This window comes from Saccostrea cucullata, unplaced genomic scaffold (assembly GCF_032062105.1).
Source record: "Saccostrea cucullata isolate Sc308-1 unplaced genomic scaffold, CSIRO_AGI_Scuc_v1 ctg5828, whole genome shotgun sequence".
NCBI classification, from domain to species: domain Eukaryota; kingdom Metazoa; phylum Mollusca; class Bivalvia; order Ostreida; family Ostreidae; genus Saccostrea; species Saccostrea cuccullata.
Window position 1 is genome coordinate 316 of NW_026929289.1, and position 16,783 is coordinate 17,098.

General features: G+C 31.8%; 1 protein-coding gene across 1 annotated transcript; it reads right to left on the reverse strand.

Annotated features, from left to right (window-relative positions):
- Positions 1-2,834: 2,834 nt before the first annotated feature.
- Positions 2,835-10,727, reverse strand: LOC134280331 (von Willebrand factor A domain-containing protein 7-like; the record flags this gene model as incomplete). The annotated part of the gene is made up of 12 exons (XM_062762746.1): positions 10,502-10,727; positions 10,277-10,399; positions 8,851-9,024; positions 8,674-8,749; positions 6,809-6,894; positions 6,481-6,666; positions 6,133-6,360; positions 5,682-5,801; positions 5,078-5,245; positions 4,807-4,922; positions 3,045-3,204; positions 2,835-2,908 (listed from the first exon to the last, which is right to left on the reverse strand). Coding segments are annotated over exons 1-12 (1,737 nt in total), but the record flags the coding sequence as incomplete, so codon positions are not given.
- Positions 10,728-16,783: the final 6,056 nt, after the last annotated feature.

Below are 16,783 nucleotides of genomic sequence, written 5' to 3' on the forward strand. Positions count from 1 at the left end.
TAATCAAAGCAATCTTTAACAATTCGCATCAAGATTATAAATAACATATTTTTGCAACAAAATGAGTCCGTTAATGTGAAAACAATGTTATTTCCAAGGATAGCTAAATTATGAAACAAGGATTTTTTCATTATGATACCTTAAAAAACTTTTTAATCAAAACTATGATTTCATTTACATAAATATTTGGTAAACTGGGATTTTATTTGATAGAAACCCATGTACCATGTAATAGTTTAATGATGAAAAAGTGTAATGATGAATAAGATCCTGGAAATTGAATTATTCTTTGCAAAAACATTTTTATTTCTAAATCAAATAAGAAAGTAAAAATTTTATCTCTGAATTGACATAATTTTTACCTCCGTTGAAAAAAATAGTCACCAATACAACATACATACAATGTGTAAAGCTTGATCATTGTACTTCAATTCATTTCATTCTAAGAAATACAATAGGTGTCATTAGATATTCGGTGAAAACCTCATTCCCTCAAGATTTGCTTTGATTTTAATGTTTATATACTCTTCAAAAAAAGAAACGCATAGTAGGAACAATGCCCTGAAATATGTATGATATTTTTGTCATACCTTTTATTTTTTGAATGGATACGATGTTGTCGAGTGAAATGCATGATTTTTTAATGCAATTGTTAACTTTACAGATATTCTACAAGTTTCACAGACAAAAAGACCTGATTTTGCAAAATTTTCCCCTAAATTTTGATTTCAATTTTCATTTGTTTAATTCAGATGCAATTCCTTCAGGTACAAAGGGCCCATCTCGATATTTTTAATCTGGTTTTATCTGAAAAATGACGCTTCCTAAAATTGCTGCATCTGAATGTTGCGTAGCACAAAAAGGAAAATGGGCGACTGGAAGCAGGGGTATCGCAATCTACAATTGCAAGAGGTTTTAATGTTACAAACAGACCATATGTAACCTATAAAACATAAACTATTAACATCGAACACCGTAACACCTTATGTTCGCAAAAAATATGGTAAACTACGTGTGACATCCGCAGCACAGCATCACTTCTGAGGATTACGTAAATTGCATGAATGTACTGCAAGGACGTCATCTAAAGCATTAGCTATCCCTGAACTGCACAGATCATCTAACAAAACCGTTTACAGTTGACTTCGAATTATTGCAAGAGGATAATTCATGCCATTGTTCCGACCCCACAACACCCCAGATATCGACTTCAAAGATCTCAGATCAATAGAGTATGACCACAGCATCACGTCTGAGCATTTTGGTTAACCTACTAGTCCGGAATGTTTATCTGAAAGCCTCTTATAAGTTTAAGAGTGCTAATGCTTTGTAATAAATGTTAGACAGATGACTGCCTCCAGAACGTTAAAAAAGATGGTGTGGTAGTGTAATGATATGGAAAACGGTATTATAAGAAAGTAAGATTGATTTGGTTCGAATTCAATGAACTTTGTCGGAAAGAGGTACTCTAACCATGTTCTACCTACACATACCCATTCAATTTTGCAGCATCCTAGAGCCGTATTGCAATCTCGCAATACACAGCCACATATTGCTCGTTTGACACACCTATTCACGCAAAGAAACAACAACCTGTTTCAGTCACAGTCATCTAAATCGCTAGATTTAATCCAAATTAAGCAGCATTGCACAAAATGGATTGACATGATTTGCCAAAGACAATCGCATCCCCAGACTCTGCAACAGCTGACCAAAGTTCTACTTTTGGAGTGGGTGAGTATTCCTATACAGTTTTTATTACACACATTTGTTTCCATTTGATGCCGTTTGTGACTATCATTTTTGTCGGGGGGGGGGGGGGTGTTACCAGATATTGATCTTTAATGGTCTTCAACTGACTATAATTTTTAAATTCTTTAGTAATTTTGACATTTAGATGATATTTCTGTTGCTTAACACATTTCTTTTTTATCAATGCACCATTTTACTAGAAAAAATCTTAATGTTCAATGTGTCACCAAAATTCTACTATGCGTTTCTTTTTTTTTTTTGAAGAGTATAGTAACCTTACGCCATCGTTGTTAAACTCAGAAGTTAATTAATATTTACTTTGGGAAATAACTCTTAGATAAATAAAATGTAATTTCTTTATAACTTCATTGTTTAGAAAATCTTATATTTAGTTATCCTTTTTACGACTGCAAAGTACCTTAAATGAAAGTAAGATGAGGGGAAAGGTATCGTAGCAGAGAAAATTTCAATTGTTCATTTCATTCCAAATTTGTTGTAATTAGATAATTATAAATTTAAAGACCCTCTGTAGACTTATAAAATATAAGGAACTTGGAGTTTTGAGGATTTTATAAAGTATACAGTATAATGTTTTGAAAGACAATAAATATATGATGAAGAAATTTTCATTTGCTTACTCAAATGGAGAAAAAACAGGCATATGAAGTTTTGACTATTATTCTATATCGGTGCAATGAAATGTTTTGAAAACATTTTTTTAAATTATGATATAAATTACAGTAACAATTTCTTCTTTTTTATGTTAAATGGTGGATCGGGTTTTTTGTTCCTGACAATTGAAGTGAATAATCTTTAAAATATGATAGATCTGAATATGCTTATGCATTTAAAGGGCACAACAGTTACTAGAATCAATGTAGGAAAATATTAAAGCCCAGCATCAAACAAATAACAAGAGAATATCAACATGTACAAAATATAAGCTGAAAAAGGTTAATTAAAACAAAACATTGAGTTTGGCAATTTAAATGAATTATGAGCATTACTATAGAAAAATGCTTTATAAAGCATAGTTCGTTCCCATTGTTTTTCTGAAGTACTAAATATTTGAAAACAAATACCTGAATAGAAATGGTCATATTATTGGAAGTTGTAGATATTTTTCGACCATCTGTTGGGGAGGTCACTTCTGCATCTAAGAAATTATATAATATACATGTACAGGAATTTTCATTATATTTATTTTAAACATAATAGCATTGAGTATATTTTTATGAACTCTATTTAATATATTCCGTTACAAAATAAATACAAAAAAATATATAAGGTACCGTTTGGGTCTTTCACTGTAATTTCAGAATTTGTAGACGGTCCAGAGATCTGAATTATCAATGCCTTTACGGAACTATCTACTTCTATTTTGAAATCAGTGGATGCTGTTATTTCCCATGTATACCACTTAATATTGACTATTGAAGAAGGTAAGCTTGTCTGCAAAAAAAAAAAATCAAGAATAAAAATATAATATTACATCTTTAAAACAATTTTTTATAATCGACAATATGTTTATCCTCTATATAACTTTCTGAATAATCAAATATTTTGAATTTCGCTCCCAGAACCTCCTCAGAAATACGAAAACATCAAGAACAATCAATTTTTCTTTTTTCTGTGAATTTTTTTTTTATGTCCTTGATTTTAACTAAATAAAATTTATAAAACTGAATATTTGTGTATCTCCTATTTTCACTTCTGATTGATATTTCAAGAATAATAGTTTCTTTACCCTGGCAATTGTTCATTGTTTATAAACACAATTTGTTTTAGGTTGTCCGATTAAGGGGATAATTGGGAACACGTGTACAAAAAGTAGTATTTGGTTATTCTTTGTAAGACAACCAACAATACATAACAGTTATTTAATCAGCAAAAGAGCTCATTAACTGCATTATAAGCATTTCTTAAAATGGGATATTTTTTTATATATAGGAAACAAAAATTATCTCTAATGTTAAAGTTATACTTCAAGGAGCTTCCATATATAATTTGTAAATTGATTTGATTTTATTTTTGACGACTTTAAAGTTATTTAACCTGGGTTCAAATAAAACCCCTATCTTAGAATTACACCTACATGCATCTTCAATTCAATTAAAGATTAGGTTCTATCGAATTATACAAATCTTCAATTTGTTTAAAGATAGGTACAACTGATTTAAAGATCGGTGCAGTTGATTTAAAGATAAGTAAAACTGATGTTAAAATAACTATGTACAATTTATTTAAAGATATGTACAAATGGAACACATCCACAAAGGATTTGAATTTTAGTACAATTTAATAATGATACCTAGGTCATAATGTTGAAAATACAGACAGCTCCCTCTAACAGCCATCTGAAGGTGAAGGGAACAGCACAAAAAAATTCATTGGGAGTAGGGGTTATTTTAAGTTTATTATAATTGAAGATACGTTTAATTCTATTGCACTACTGGTATCTAAATCAATTCTTTATACCGATCTTTAATTCATTAAATATATACCTATCCTTAAATCTGATTATAACGATTTTCTTTGAATCAATTAACCGTACACCAGTTAAATATAGGTAAACATGTAGTTGATAAGAAAATACATGTAGATACAATGCATTTGCAGATATGGTTCCAATATTTGATTATATGTTAATTTGACGTTCCGTAAATCTGACCGAAATTAATGTATGGAAGGGTCAACATATGATAAATAAACATATGTAGTCATGGCTTAATTTGTAGATTTTATTTCAAATCATGAAATTATTGTATATAATGAAATAATTGAATATCTGCCAGTTAGAACATTACCCTTTTCTTTAATTTCATATTTAAGTAGAAGGATTTATATTTATATATCAATATCGACCTGATCAATGAGATCATTAGTCTAAAAATTCGACTTCATTCTTTATTACCTGTTCAATACCATAACTAATTTTTCATGTTCATGTAAAATAAACACATTCACTGAATATTTATAGTTATTAAATGAAAAAAAAACCGTCAACATAAAAAGTTCAGTTATCATGACAGTTACCGGTATGTAATTTTGTACCTTTACTACTTTTTCCACGACTGTCTCAATCTCCGCTGTACTTGTTTTCACTACCTGTCCTCCTGTTTCAGTTGCTATATCTTCAAACACTTTATATCCTGTGGCCCTTTTCTGTCCTTAAAAAATATTGCAATAAATCTTCACGATTTAAAAATTTCCCCTTTGCAAAAAAGTCAAAATCATATTAATACTTTGAATACTTCTGAATAAAGACTGACATTCACTGACGGTTATCTTTAAGATCAAATTCATATCGTTCAGTAGCACCCACTATGAGTATCTCTTCGTTTTCTCGAAGTACAGGTGCCTGTCAGTAGATAAACAGCTTCCAAAGACTTAGATTTCAGGCCCTCTATGACGTCACTAGATTTGTCTTCGTCTTTGGCACCAGCATCAGTGCAAAGGATGATCTGTGAACCTTCATTTGACAGGTTGATTGCTACAAATGCAAGAGGTAAAGATAAAAAACAGTGATCGGTCTAAAATATCCATTAATAATGCAAATATATGAAGACGGCATTTTTTCTAAGTACTGTTAATAAAGCCGCCTCGATACATGTCAACATGCTATCATTATACAGTTGTATGCACTTGTAGAACCGATTATATTTCATATAATTCTATTAAGGAGGCTTGGGGGTCAACCAATTGACAATCAGATATTATAATAACTTAACATTTTAGATATGATATCTATAGCTGTCAGCTCTCATTTGACGAAGAAAAATACATTTTTGTGTAAAAAAAAATGATCATTGTTGTACATCTTTATGTGGAGCTCTTCTCCTAAAGGAAATCAATTTAGTCTGAAAATGGCCACAACTACCTAGCCCTGGGGCTCATAGGATAATAATTAAGCTTTTGTTCTTTGATACCTAGAAGCATTCCTGACATGGCATATTCTGGACAATCATCTCCTCCAGACACACTTAAAGATTGTAAGAAGTCTATCATTTGGCTCCAGTCTTTAGTTTCTCTACTCGTGGTCAAGTGTTCTGTTTTAATTTAATCAATCTGTATCAAATGCACTATATACACCATATATTATGATACATCAAAAAATAACTGCCAATTTTTTTTGTAAATTAAAGTAAATTTCATTTATTTTAATTGATTTTCGTTGTCCATAAAAATATTCATCTTTAATGTGTTTAACGAAGATAAGTAACTCTGTTATTTAATTCCGAAAAACGCAAAGAAAGAAAGAATACGTTCAGTTCTTTTAACTCATACAAAGAATCAACTCCACTTTTTAAGTTCATAAAAAAATACATGAAAAACACAGTTTGTGCATTATAATATTCAATGACTTCTACATACATGTACCTGGATCACTAAATGTAACAAGGATGTATTTTTCTGGTACAAAAATAGAGTTTCTAGATTCCTCAACCAATTTCACTGTAGCCCTCTTCACACCTTCGATGTCGTCTCCCATTGATCCAGTGACATCGATTACAAAAGCCAGTGATTTTTTAATGACCTCTTGTTTTGATTTGATATGTAGAACTTCCTTAAAAATATCTGGCCCCAAAATGTTTATCAAACCTGTTTCTGTAAATAACAAAAAAATCTTTAATTTATAAATTAAAGAAAAAATATCATTTTCTCCTCCTTTCCTTTTTTCATTTAATTTTTTTTATTTGTTTGTTATTTGTTTTATAGAGCTCTTACTTTCATCCATCAAAAAGTGGTGTGTCGCCTTGGTCGCCGCCTCCCACGCTTGATGGTGCAATCGATAATGTGGTGATTCCACAGGTGATACACGGCCTTTATAAATACCACCAGTAGCTGGAAAATGGCGCGAAATATCGTCTGTCGTCCCGTGACTGCATTTACCAGAATTTGCACCTAGTGGCTCTTAGAAAATAAATGGTTTTAAAAAAGGTCTTTATGATAAAGTTAGCTTGATTCAAATAAAAATAAAAGCTCAAAACAAAAATAGAAGAAAAAGTAGCAAATTTGTGAGAACCAAGAATACAAATACGTAATATTCCCTTACCAGTAGGTTTTGATATGTCCTGGTTCGCCATGTAACTACTTGTTAACTTGGAGGTAATGATATTATCAGTGCAATCATAAATATCACTGAAAACAATTATGATTAATTAATTAAATACTTATTTTTTATATTTGGCTTTAACACACGGGCATAGGCAAAAACCAGGCATTCTTTAATCTTATGTATAAATAAGCATAACTAGGAGACATAAGTTTGTCATTTTGTCAATAACTTTTTTATTTGATTTTGTTTATTTTAATTCTTTTATTAATTTTTGCTGTCGATGTTTATTACATTGTACGTTCCGTTCGATAATTTTTACTCATACTGAGAATTTTCCACTCATACTAAGACGCCAACATTTGCCGAAACAGGGCTATATTTAGAACTTTACTGGGCACTCAAGGCCTTGAATCAGTGAATAATATTTTTTGGACTGGCACTTCAACGTAGGACCTCGGTTTACATGTATATAAGACCGCGGAACATTAACTGGCAAAATTGGAAATATACAGCTTACGTCATTTTTATCTGTTACAATCAAATCATTCAGTGATAGACAATGAAATGGGTGGGTACAATTCGACGCGGACGTTTGGAAAATACTAGAAATAAAATACATTGTCATCTTAAACCATGACCTGACTCGACAACCCCCCCCCCCCCCCCTTCTAGAATCAATTGCAAATATCTCCTGAAAAATAATCTTTGTCTTGTATGATCTTTCGCGTTCTTAAAATTATAAGCTAAAACTCATATTAATGTGAACTTCAAACAATATGTGTTTGGGAGTTGACATATAGTTGATTTTTGGATCATACATTCACTCTTTGCTTTGAAAACAGCTGAGGTGGATTGAAAATGAATTTTGATCTGCAATTTCAATCCAATGTTTTCCAAACGTCCGCGTCGAATTGTACCCGCCCATTTCGTTGTCTATCACTGAATGTTTTGATTGTAACAGATAGAAATGACGTAAGCTGTATATTTCCAATTTTGCCAGTTAATGTTAACCGTGCATATTGTGAACATTTTCCGTAATGTTAAGGAACACCCCCTTAACTTACATCTTTTGATGGGTTTCAATTACCATTCGCTCTAGTATGATACTTGTATAACATGTATAAGGTACTGAGCTATTTACATGTACATACCTCACTGTTATATTTTATCAACAAATTTTTAACGACAATATACAATTATGGACTGTTTAGAAGGGAGACATCACCAGTTATCAGGTCTGAGTAGGGTTGTCAACCGAAGGCGCTTGTGCGCGAGGGTGAAAACCCTTCTCAGACCTGATAATATGTGATGTCTTCCATCTAAACAGTCCATAATAGTTTTATTATCCTGAAGAATATTTAATTACCAATTTGATAGAGTAGAAAATATTAATAAAACCTCTTGTTTTCTTCTACTCTGCTCCGATTCCATCCTTTCAAAATATGTCAACAGACAACTTTGACGTCATCGTTAGAATTTATTGTTTACCGATCCCGCATATTTAGCCATTGTACTTATAAATAGGAGTTATCTCGCTTAAACCACTGTAGTCTTTATCAAAGGGCGACAACACAGTTGTAACCGTGCATGTTCGCTCACGCTATTTCATTGTCATCTGAAGGGAGATAACAGTTGTCACCCTGCGCGTGAGGGAGACATCACGAGTTATCTTCTTGCACGTGACCTGCTCTAAACCAATCAGATTGACTGTATAATTCTGAAGGATAATAAAACATAATTAATTTATTCCTATTTGGAAACATGTTCGATTGGTATTTTCACCGTTTGAAGAATGTGATACTGAAACAATTGACTTAGAATAAAGACGTCGACTCCTTTGATAAATCGTTTATCCTACCTACCTTTCGTCTTTTTGACAATTTTTACACGATTTTTCTGCAGAACTTGCCACTTCCATCAGCGTTACATTTTCTTGACCTTTAGCGAGAGTTTAGACAAAACAAATATTTCAGTATTAAAATGTGAGCTTAAAAAAACGTTGAATTTTACATTTATTAACAAAAATTACCAATTCATACCAAAATCTGGATAGTGTGTATCGCCAAACATCTCCACCCAATTAGAGTTACTGTAGAAGGCTTGTATTGTATACAAACAGTAACCCAGTTTCTCTTGAATCAACTCAATATCGGGTTTATCTAATTTTGCCAATGTTTCGATTTGCCGACGCAGAGACCTTATATAATTGTGTGCTGGAAAAGAAAATACATATTTAAAAAAAAAACTATTGCCAACTTACTTAACACAAATGATGAAGGCAGGAATATACATCAAACCATTCATCTTTTTCCTTTAATTCATATATGTTGAAGTTATTTTATCTTCAGAAATGTGATTTGATTTCAACGTGCATCATTTAGTAAACACCAAGTGGTATCATTTTATTTCAATTTCATTTTTTCCCAACTGTTAGAAATATGCCTTCGATAATTCACAAGTAAATAATTCTGATTATATAACGCGTAAACACATTCATATTCTCCTTAATACAAAAGTTTCAACTTGATTATTTTCTATTAACCTTATAAAGGAAATTATGACTAAACACGGTTGTTGAGCAAAATTAATCATACTTAATAGGATTGTGTCTCTTTTGCATCTTACCATCTATTACATGTTGTAACCATGTACATGTATATGCTACATGCTTATGCTTAGACCACACAACTTTGATGTAACTTATTTTCTACGCATTATGTTACATTCATATGTTGCATAAATGTTCAGTTTACTAACATTTAACACAACATATGCATTTTTTTAACTTGACTGTGTGTCTGGTCATTATAAAATATATACAAGCTGAACAATGAGTTACATTGTATCACGCTTTCATACCATTATATTTCTATACAAACTGTACAACAAATTAATTAGTTACATGTATATTGTACTTATGTTATTTGTGTGTATTTATATGTAATCATAATTGTTATATGTCATGCCCCATGAGGACCTAATTTGGAAATAAATTCTATTCTATTCTTAGTCTATTCTATTTATTCTAATCATAGACTCTGTTGCTTCTCTAAAATATTTTATTTTCCTTAATTCACTGGCGGATTCAGAAGGGACCCACCCCCTTTTGTGAGTCCAAAAAAAAATAACACAATAAGCGATAAATCAATGTTTTTTGGTGTGGCTGTGGGCCCCTAACCTGACTTCAAACTGGTCGCCCCCTTTCAAGATATATGGAGCCAAAACTGCTTATTCCAGTATCGACAAAAAATTACTTGAATCGGGTAAACCTGTTTGTACAATATCTCGAAAGCCGTTATCTCGAGTGGATATGTTGACATAATTCAGAGACCAAACTTCTCTTCTCTCTGCACTTTAACTAGGATATCTAAAATCCTCGTTAATTTACGTTTTGTTTCATGGTCCTCCGATTTCAAATAAACGATGTCGGACTGTTTGTTAAAAAATGTATTTGTTATAACTTACCCTTGACAATTTCTTCACCATTCACGTGAAAAAAAGCAACATTGGCAAAATTTCTTTGAATTTCGTTTTCAAAAAATACGATTTTGTTGACAGTCTCAATAAAAAATCTATATGAATTTCCATCTGCAAGGAATGAATAAGTATAAATTAAACACAGTTTCTGTTTGCATTATAAATGAAATGAACAGATATTCAAAATCATTCTGTTTGAATCAGGTTCCATACCTTCTCCAAAGTACATCGAAACTTTCGTGGCTTGATCCACTCCAGTAATATTCACCAAATTGAATTTGTCAATGAATGTCGCTGCTGCTCGAAGAATTCCTGAGATCGTTATAGAGAAATGCGATCTGGATTGCCATTCCGATGAAATCAATTGTGGAGGAAAGAAAGAATACGGCACAAAACTGATCAACAGAACAATACAGATACCAAAATATGATGGAGACATTGTCTCAGGTTAACCAACATCAACGGCGCCTTCAATTCTTTGGTAATGATACATTTAATACTTCCTGGTTAGAAATATATATCCTATGTAGGTAGTATGTATTTCAACATGGTAAATAATCTGCCTTTTTATTGTCTAAATTTGAATTGACTTTAAATGCTGAAAGATTTTTTGGATGATAATAAATTGTCACGGACTGTTGACAAGTTAAACAAAACTGTATACGCCATGCACACATGCATGCTCTTATAATGCAGGTCAAAATTCCAGTCTCACTTATTAGGACTTATGTAAGAATAATTTTGTTTTTCGTATTCATTTTAAAACGCTGTGGAAAAGCTGTTTTTATAAAGTTCTTTAGAGAAAATTAAAAAAAAGAAAAGAAAACAACTCTCGTGTTAAAAACAAAACAGTATCAGAAATTCTGATAACTATTGATTTATTTAAAAAAAAAAACGTTCATTGAATATTAACTAATCGACACTTATCAATTTAAGTCTAATTAAACAGTTACAGTTATTTATATTAACAACTGAACAGTGTTATCTTGATCTATGCACTTCCAGAGTCATAGGTTTTGGAAAATCATTGTTGTTTGCAGTTTAACTTATTTAACTTCCTATAAAATGCCATCCAAGTTTCAAATCATCTTAAAATTTATAAAATATACCGTTGAATAGTCGTGCTTATTTTTCCCGTTGTCTTGCAGGACCGAAATACCATTTCTGTTTTCAAAAAAATATCTTTATGATATAAATCGGTTATAGTTCAAACGTAAGAGTCCAAAAATTATACAATTTTACATATTTTTTTTACACATTCCATCATCTTTCATCAATTTGAAAAATACTTAACTCAATAGTTCCAACCATGCAATATAAATAGAAAGTTTTAAAATGCGTCTTTAAACAAAAAGAAGTTTGCAACATTTTTCTCCTTTGTTCCATTCTCTTCTTTGTTTATGCTATCTTTTTAGCTTCTAAAAAGAGGCGAATCTTATTTACTATTCCTTAACAAATACGTAGGTCACATCACAAAAGTCTTAACTGATAATGTTATAAGTAAAGAAATCGAGATAAATTTTTCGTAAAAATGAATTTGATTCAGCAAATTTTGAAGTTGAATTAAGCATAAAAATCAGTATTACAATATATATATATTTTTTCTTCATTTTAATCCACCTCCTTTTATATAATTGTTCATTGCTATGAAAGATAGTCCAGCTTTAAAGTTTACTGCTTGTTATTGTTTTATTTGTTTTAAAAATTGACTGCCCTTTACATTTTCTCTTATGAATGAAAATAAAATTCTTAATGTATCAGAAAACAAACAAATAAATGTACGGACTTCATTTACATGAAAGACGATTCAATAAAATTAAACACGTATCCAATTTACCTCGATATAAAGAAAGGTGTCAGATAAACTTAATTTTACCTGGCAAATGATACTGTATCATCAGGGTTATATATTAAAAAAAGAAACTGTACACTAGGCATATACTTTATCTCTCATACAAATAGGATGGGCTGTTGCATCTTTCTAGTTCTGTACCTGTAATAGAATACAGCACTGTTTGTGGTACATAAAAAGAGCATTCAAATAAAAATAATAAAGTCGCCTATATATTTTATAACAGTTACCAAACGTGACAAACATTTTTAAAGTATCGTTCAAACAAATTGTTAAACCCATATGTTTTAAGGTTCTAAGTCTTACACCTGTAGTAGTTCGGTCAAGAAGTCATTAAAGCAAACAATATTCAATCTTGACATTAAACTCAGAATTACGAAAAAACGACCAAATATATATATAGGAAAGGGGAAAGAAAAAAGTCTGGAAAACCATGTTGAAAAGAACGACAAACAAAGAGCATTATTCATTTTGAGCACAGTGGTTAGAGCGTTTGCTTTGGAGTCGCAAAGTAATGTGTTTCATACAACTGCAGGACATGGAGGCCGATACTATACACCGAGGTCTCCATTCACATTAGGTTCTGGCACAAAAAAAATCATCTATTGCTAAGAGACTGTGAGTGCTGAGTAGAGGGGAAAATTTGAAGCCATTCACCAGCAAGTGGTGATTTCTAAATAGAAGTAAAAATTTACTGAAGGGACGATAAACAACAAACTAATTGAAATAAACAAGCTTTCCTGAGAGAGACAAACAAAAAGACAAAATTTCATTTCGCAATAATCTAGAATCAAAACAAAACTTTAAAACAAACTAGACCGTGCATCATTAATCAGGTACATAAACTAATTTCAAGAATTTACCTTTTGATACATTGAACACGATTTGATGATGTCTATCATTTTGGGGGGACTCTCGCTATTTCTGAAGGGCCCTTTATAATGCGGTTCACTTAGTCACTGTTCAGTGTATTAAATTGTCATCGATGTAAACGGACGCATGCTATACGGCTTTCGGTAGCGACAAAAATACTGCAACTTTCAATACAGGGATAGTAGTATACCAAAGACACTTTCAATAGTTGCACAAGTCAATGTAGTATACAAACAAAAATATACGTAACTGCAATAAAATGATGCAAAGGTTCATGTAATGCAACACAAACTAATACGAACACGGTTTTCCATTTCATGCCGATACTAGTAACAAAATAGCAGTCAGGTGTAACGAATGCAATGAGTATACTGTAAAACACTTTATTCGTTGAAGACTTAAGCTTTATTCTTGCTTAATAACGCGAGACAGTGTGCTTACAAAAATTAAATTATCAGGTAAAATAGTATTCCTTAATATGATATTGAGCAATGCGGGAAACATTTGTCAAATTATCAAGAGTCAATGGATTTTTCGCGAAAATAAGGTGTTGCGAAAAAAATATATATATAGTGATTAACCGTGCAGTGTATCCCAGTGCTGATAATCAAAATGACCTATGCCTACATGGATACTGAAGAAGTACTTTTTTCCGCGTGGTATTAAATTACGCTATGTACGCCGTCACAAATTTCCCGCGGAAATTTGCCCAAGCGTACTTTACATAAATGCAAGGCATATAGTGACAGTTTTAGAAATCAGCGTAATTTTTAACTCGCAGATTAAACGGAAATTGAGATTCCGCGGAATTATGACCCCGTGGAAAAAAGTACCTTTACAGTATTTCGATATTTCAATTTTATTTATCCAGGCAACAGAGAGTAAAATTTATATACAATTTCTTGGGAATATGCCCTCTTTGTTAAATACATGTAAATAAGAAACTAGTATTTGCACCCCAATGGTTAATACAAGTTGAATTAATTTACCGATAAAAAATTGAAATGCATTTATTTTGACTGCAAACCTTACACTTGGGCATAAAATGTCCAATATCAATTTTATTTATTGTGAAACGGTTGGAGTAGTTACCTCCCGTTACTTGTGTATATAATAATAGTTAATCAATGTAAATATTGTAATTAATTGGTCAATTGACATAAGAAATATACAAGAAATATTGATAAATGATGTTCTGTTGGAAAATGGTAATTGTGTTGCCGAAGGAAAGGCCGTTTGTTGTATTTTGTTAATGTTATGTCTGAAAACTTGTGAACATTGTTCAAGTTGGAGTACAAAGGGTAGTACGACCAACTGGCTTAAGTCTGCTTACTGGTACATCTACCACTTGTAGCTTGCAATTTGGTGTATGCTACTTGACAGAATCTTCTTGCCGTATATGCTTAAGGTCAGACGAGACGTTCCTCAAAATCTGTTTTGTATATTTTCGTAATGTATGAAAAATATTCAAAATTTTTATAACATTCTGATTTCTAAACCAGTTTCTAAATGTTTTTAAAAAATCCAAACACTAAAACATTTGAAATTGGAAATTTTTTTTTCTTCCCCAAAGGATTATATAAGAAAAACTACCCCTGGTATCTTGCAGAAATGCCTGGTAAGGTACCTCAATTTTTTATGTGTAAACATGTTTTAGTAGCAATACTTCAATGACAAACTCTTAGAAAAATTTATCTATTATTAAGGAACGTCTCGTCTGTCCTTAAAGCATAGAAGAATAAGTTGTTCACAAACTAGTGTGGACAACTGGTAGTAGTGACTGATTAAGTTACTTGAAGTATTAGTGGGTAGAAGGTATAATACCCAGTGGCAAGAAAAGTAGCAAAGTTGTAGTGTAGAAATCTATTAGAACCACTTGGCTGCATAGTGTACTGACCAGTTAGCAATTGACACCAGGCAGGTGTCATCAGATAAGGGCTATAGTCAGGAGACACCAGGCAGGTGTCTGTTGTTTTGAACATATTTTATTGACAATATGTCAAAGGGATCGGACACAAGTTCTGTTGACTTGTTTAGTTAGTTGTTCATTCAGGCAACTGTCATAAGGCACCAGGCAGGTGCCAGTATTATTGTACATATATAACATAAAGGCAGTTAGGTCACTTGATTTAAAGACACTAGGCAAGTGTCATATTATCTGTATATTTTGCATTTAATCATACCCCCAGTAAAACACAGTAATCCGAGCACGGACCTACTGACCGCTCAGGTCCGACACGTTACAACTGAATTCCTGTACAAGCGTTTTGATTGGACGAGAACAAAATCAAGAGAAATTTTATACAACGATAATATCTCACGGTAAGAACTACATGTACTTGCATTAATTGGCTTTTTAAAACAAGAGGCCCATGGGCCATATCACTCCCCTGAGCACAACGGCTAGGAAAAAGCACATACATGTATCAGGTTAGAACTGAAAGTTTACTTAGATTTGGGGAGCGGGGCTTGAATTTTAAACCCCCAGGGGGTCATGATTTGACAAACTAGAATCAACACTACCTGATGATTATTCTATACAAATAGCACTAATCATGGGTTTGGAGTACTTGAAAAGAATATTTTAAAAGATTTCCCTATTTATTCCTATGTAAAACTTTGTTTTCCCATTTTTGCCCCACCCTACCCCCGGGGGTCACGATTTGTACAAACTTGAATTAACACTACCTGAGGATGATTTCACATGAGTTTCATCTTTCCTGTCTCAATGGTTCTTGAGAAGAATATTTTTAAATATTTTTCAAATATTTCTATGTAAAACTTTGATCTGCCATATTGGCCCCACACTATCCTTAGGGGTCATGATATGAACAAACTTGAATCTACACAACCTGAGGATGATTCCACATGAGTTTCTTCTTTCCTGGCCCAGTGGTTTTTGAAAAGAATATTTTTAAAGATTTTTCCTATACACTCCTATGTAAAACTTTGATCTGCCATTTTGCCCCATCCTAACCCCCTTTGTCATGATTTGAACAAAATTAAATCTACACTACCCAAGGATAATTTACATCAGTTTCATCTTTCCTGGCTCATTTGTTCTTGAGAAGAAGATTTTTAAAGATTTTTCCTTTATATTTTATGGTGGCATATTTCTGCCCCTTGTGTGCAAGTTATTTTTCTATATTTGCATATCCACTGCTCTCTCCCACTATGAACAAGTGGTCATCAATTGCGTTCATAGGACTATAGATGCAACTGCTTCTGCTATCAGAGCAATTGCTCTATCAAACTCCTGTAGAGCAATCTCTAGTACAACTATACATCGCGTCGAGAAGTATATATATGAAACTTTTAGTAAAAGGAATTAAAATAAGTTTTTAATAATATTCTTTGAGAAAAAAGAAATTCAGAATAATTAAAATTGCTGATTTATATCTTTAAAAATTTAATTTTGGTCAATGTATTTAATTGTATAATAAAACTTTTTAAAAATTGTAGAAAACTGTCCTTTTTTTATTTTTTGTATCATGAATATTTGTTCAAAGAACGATAACACTTGGGTAATAACATTAAGAAAACTTGTATAACTAGTACATCGACTTCAAGAATAATTTCAGCTATTAAAAATAAATAGAAGAACTGAAGAAAAAAATAGAAAGGCATTCTGGAGTAATTATCATTATAAAAGCATTAACATTTTCATCACAGTGTTAAATAGTTGATTTTTGTTAGAGGGTTTCAATAATGTTGATCGATGACGTCACAACTGCATCAAAACAAAAATTAAAAGACCAGAAAACTGTGTT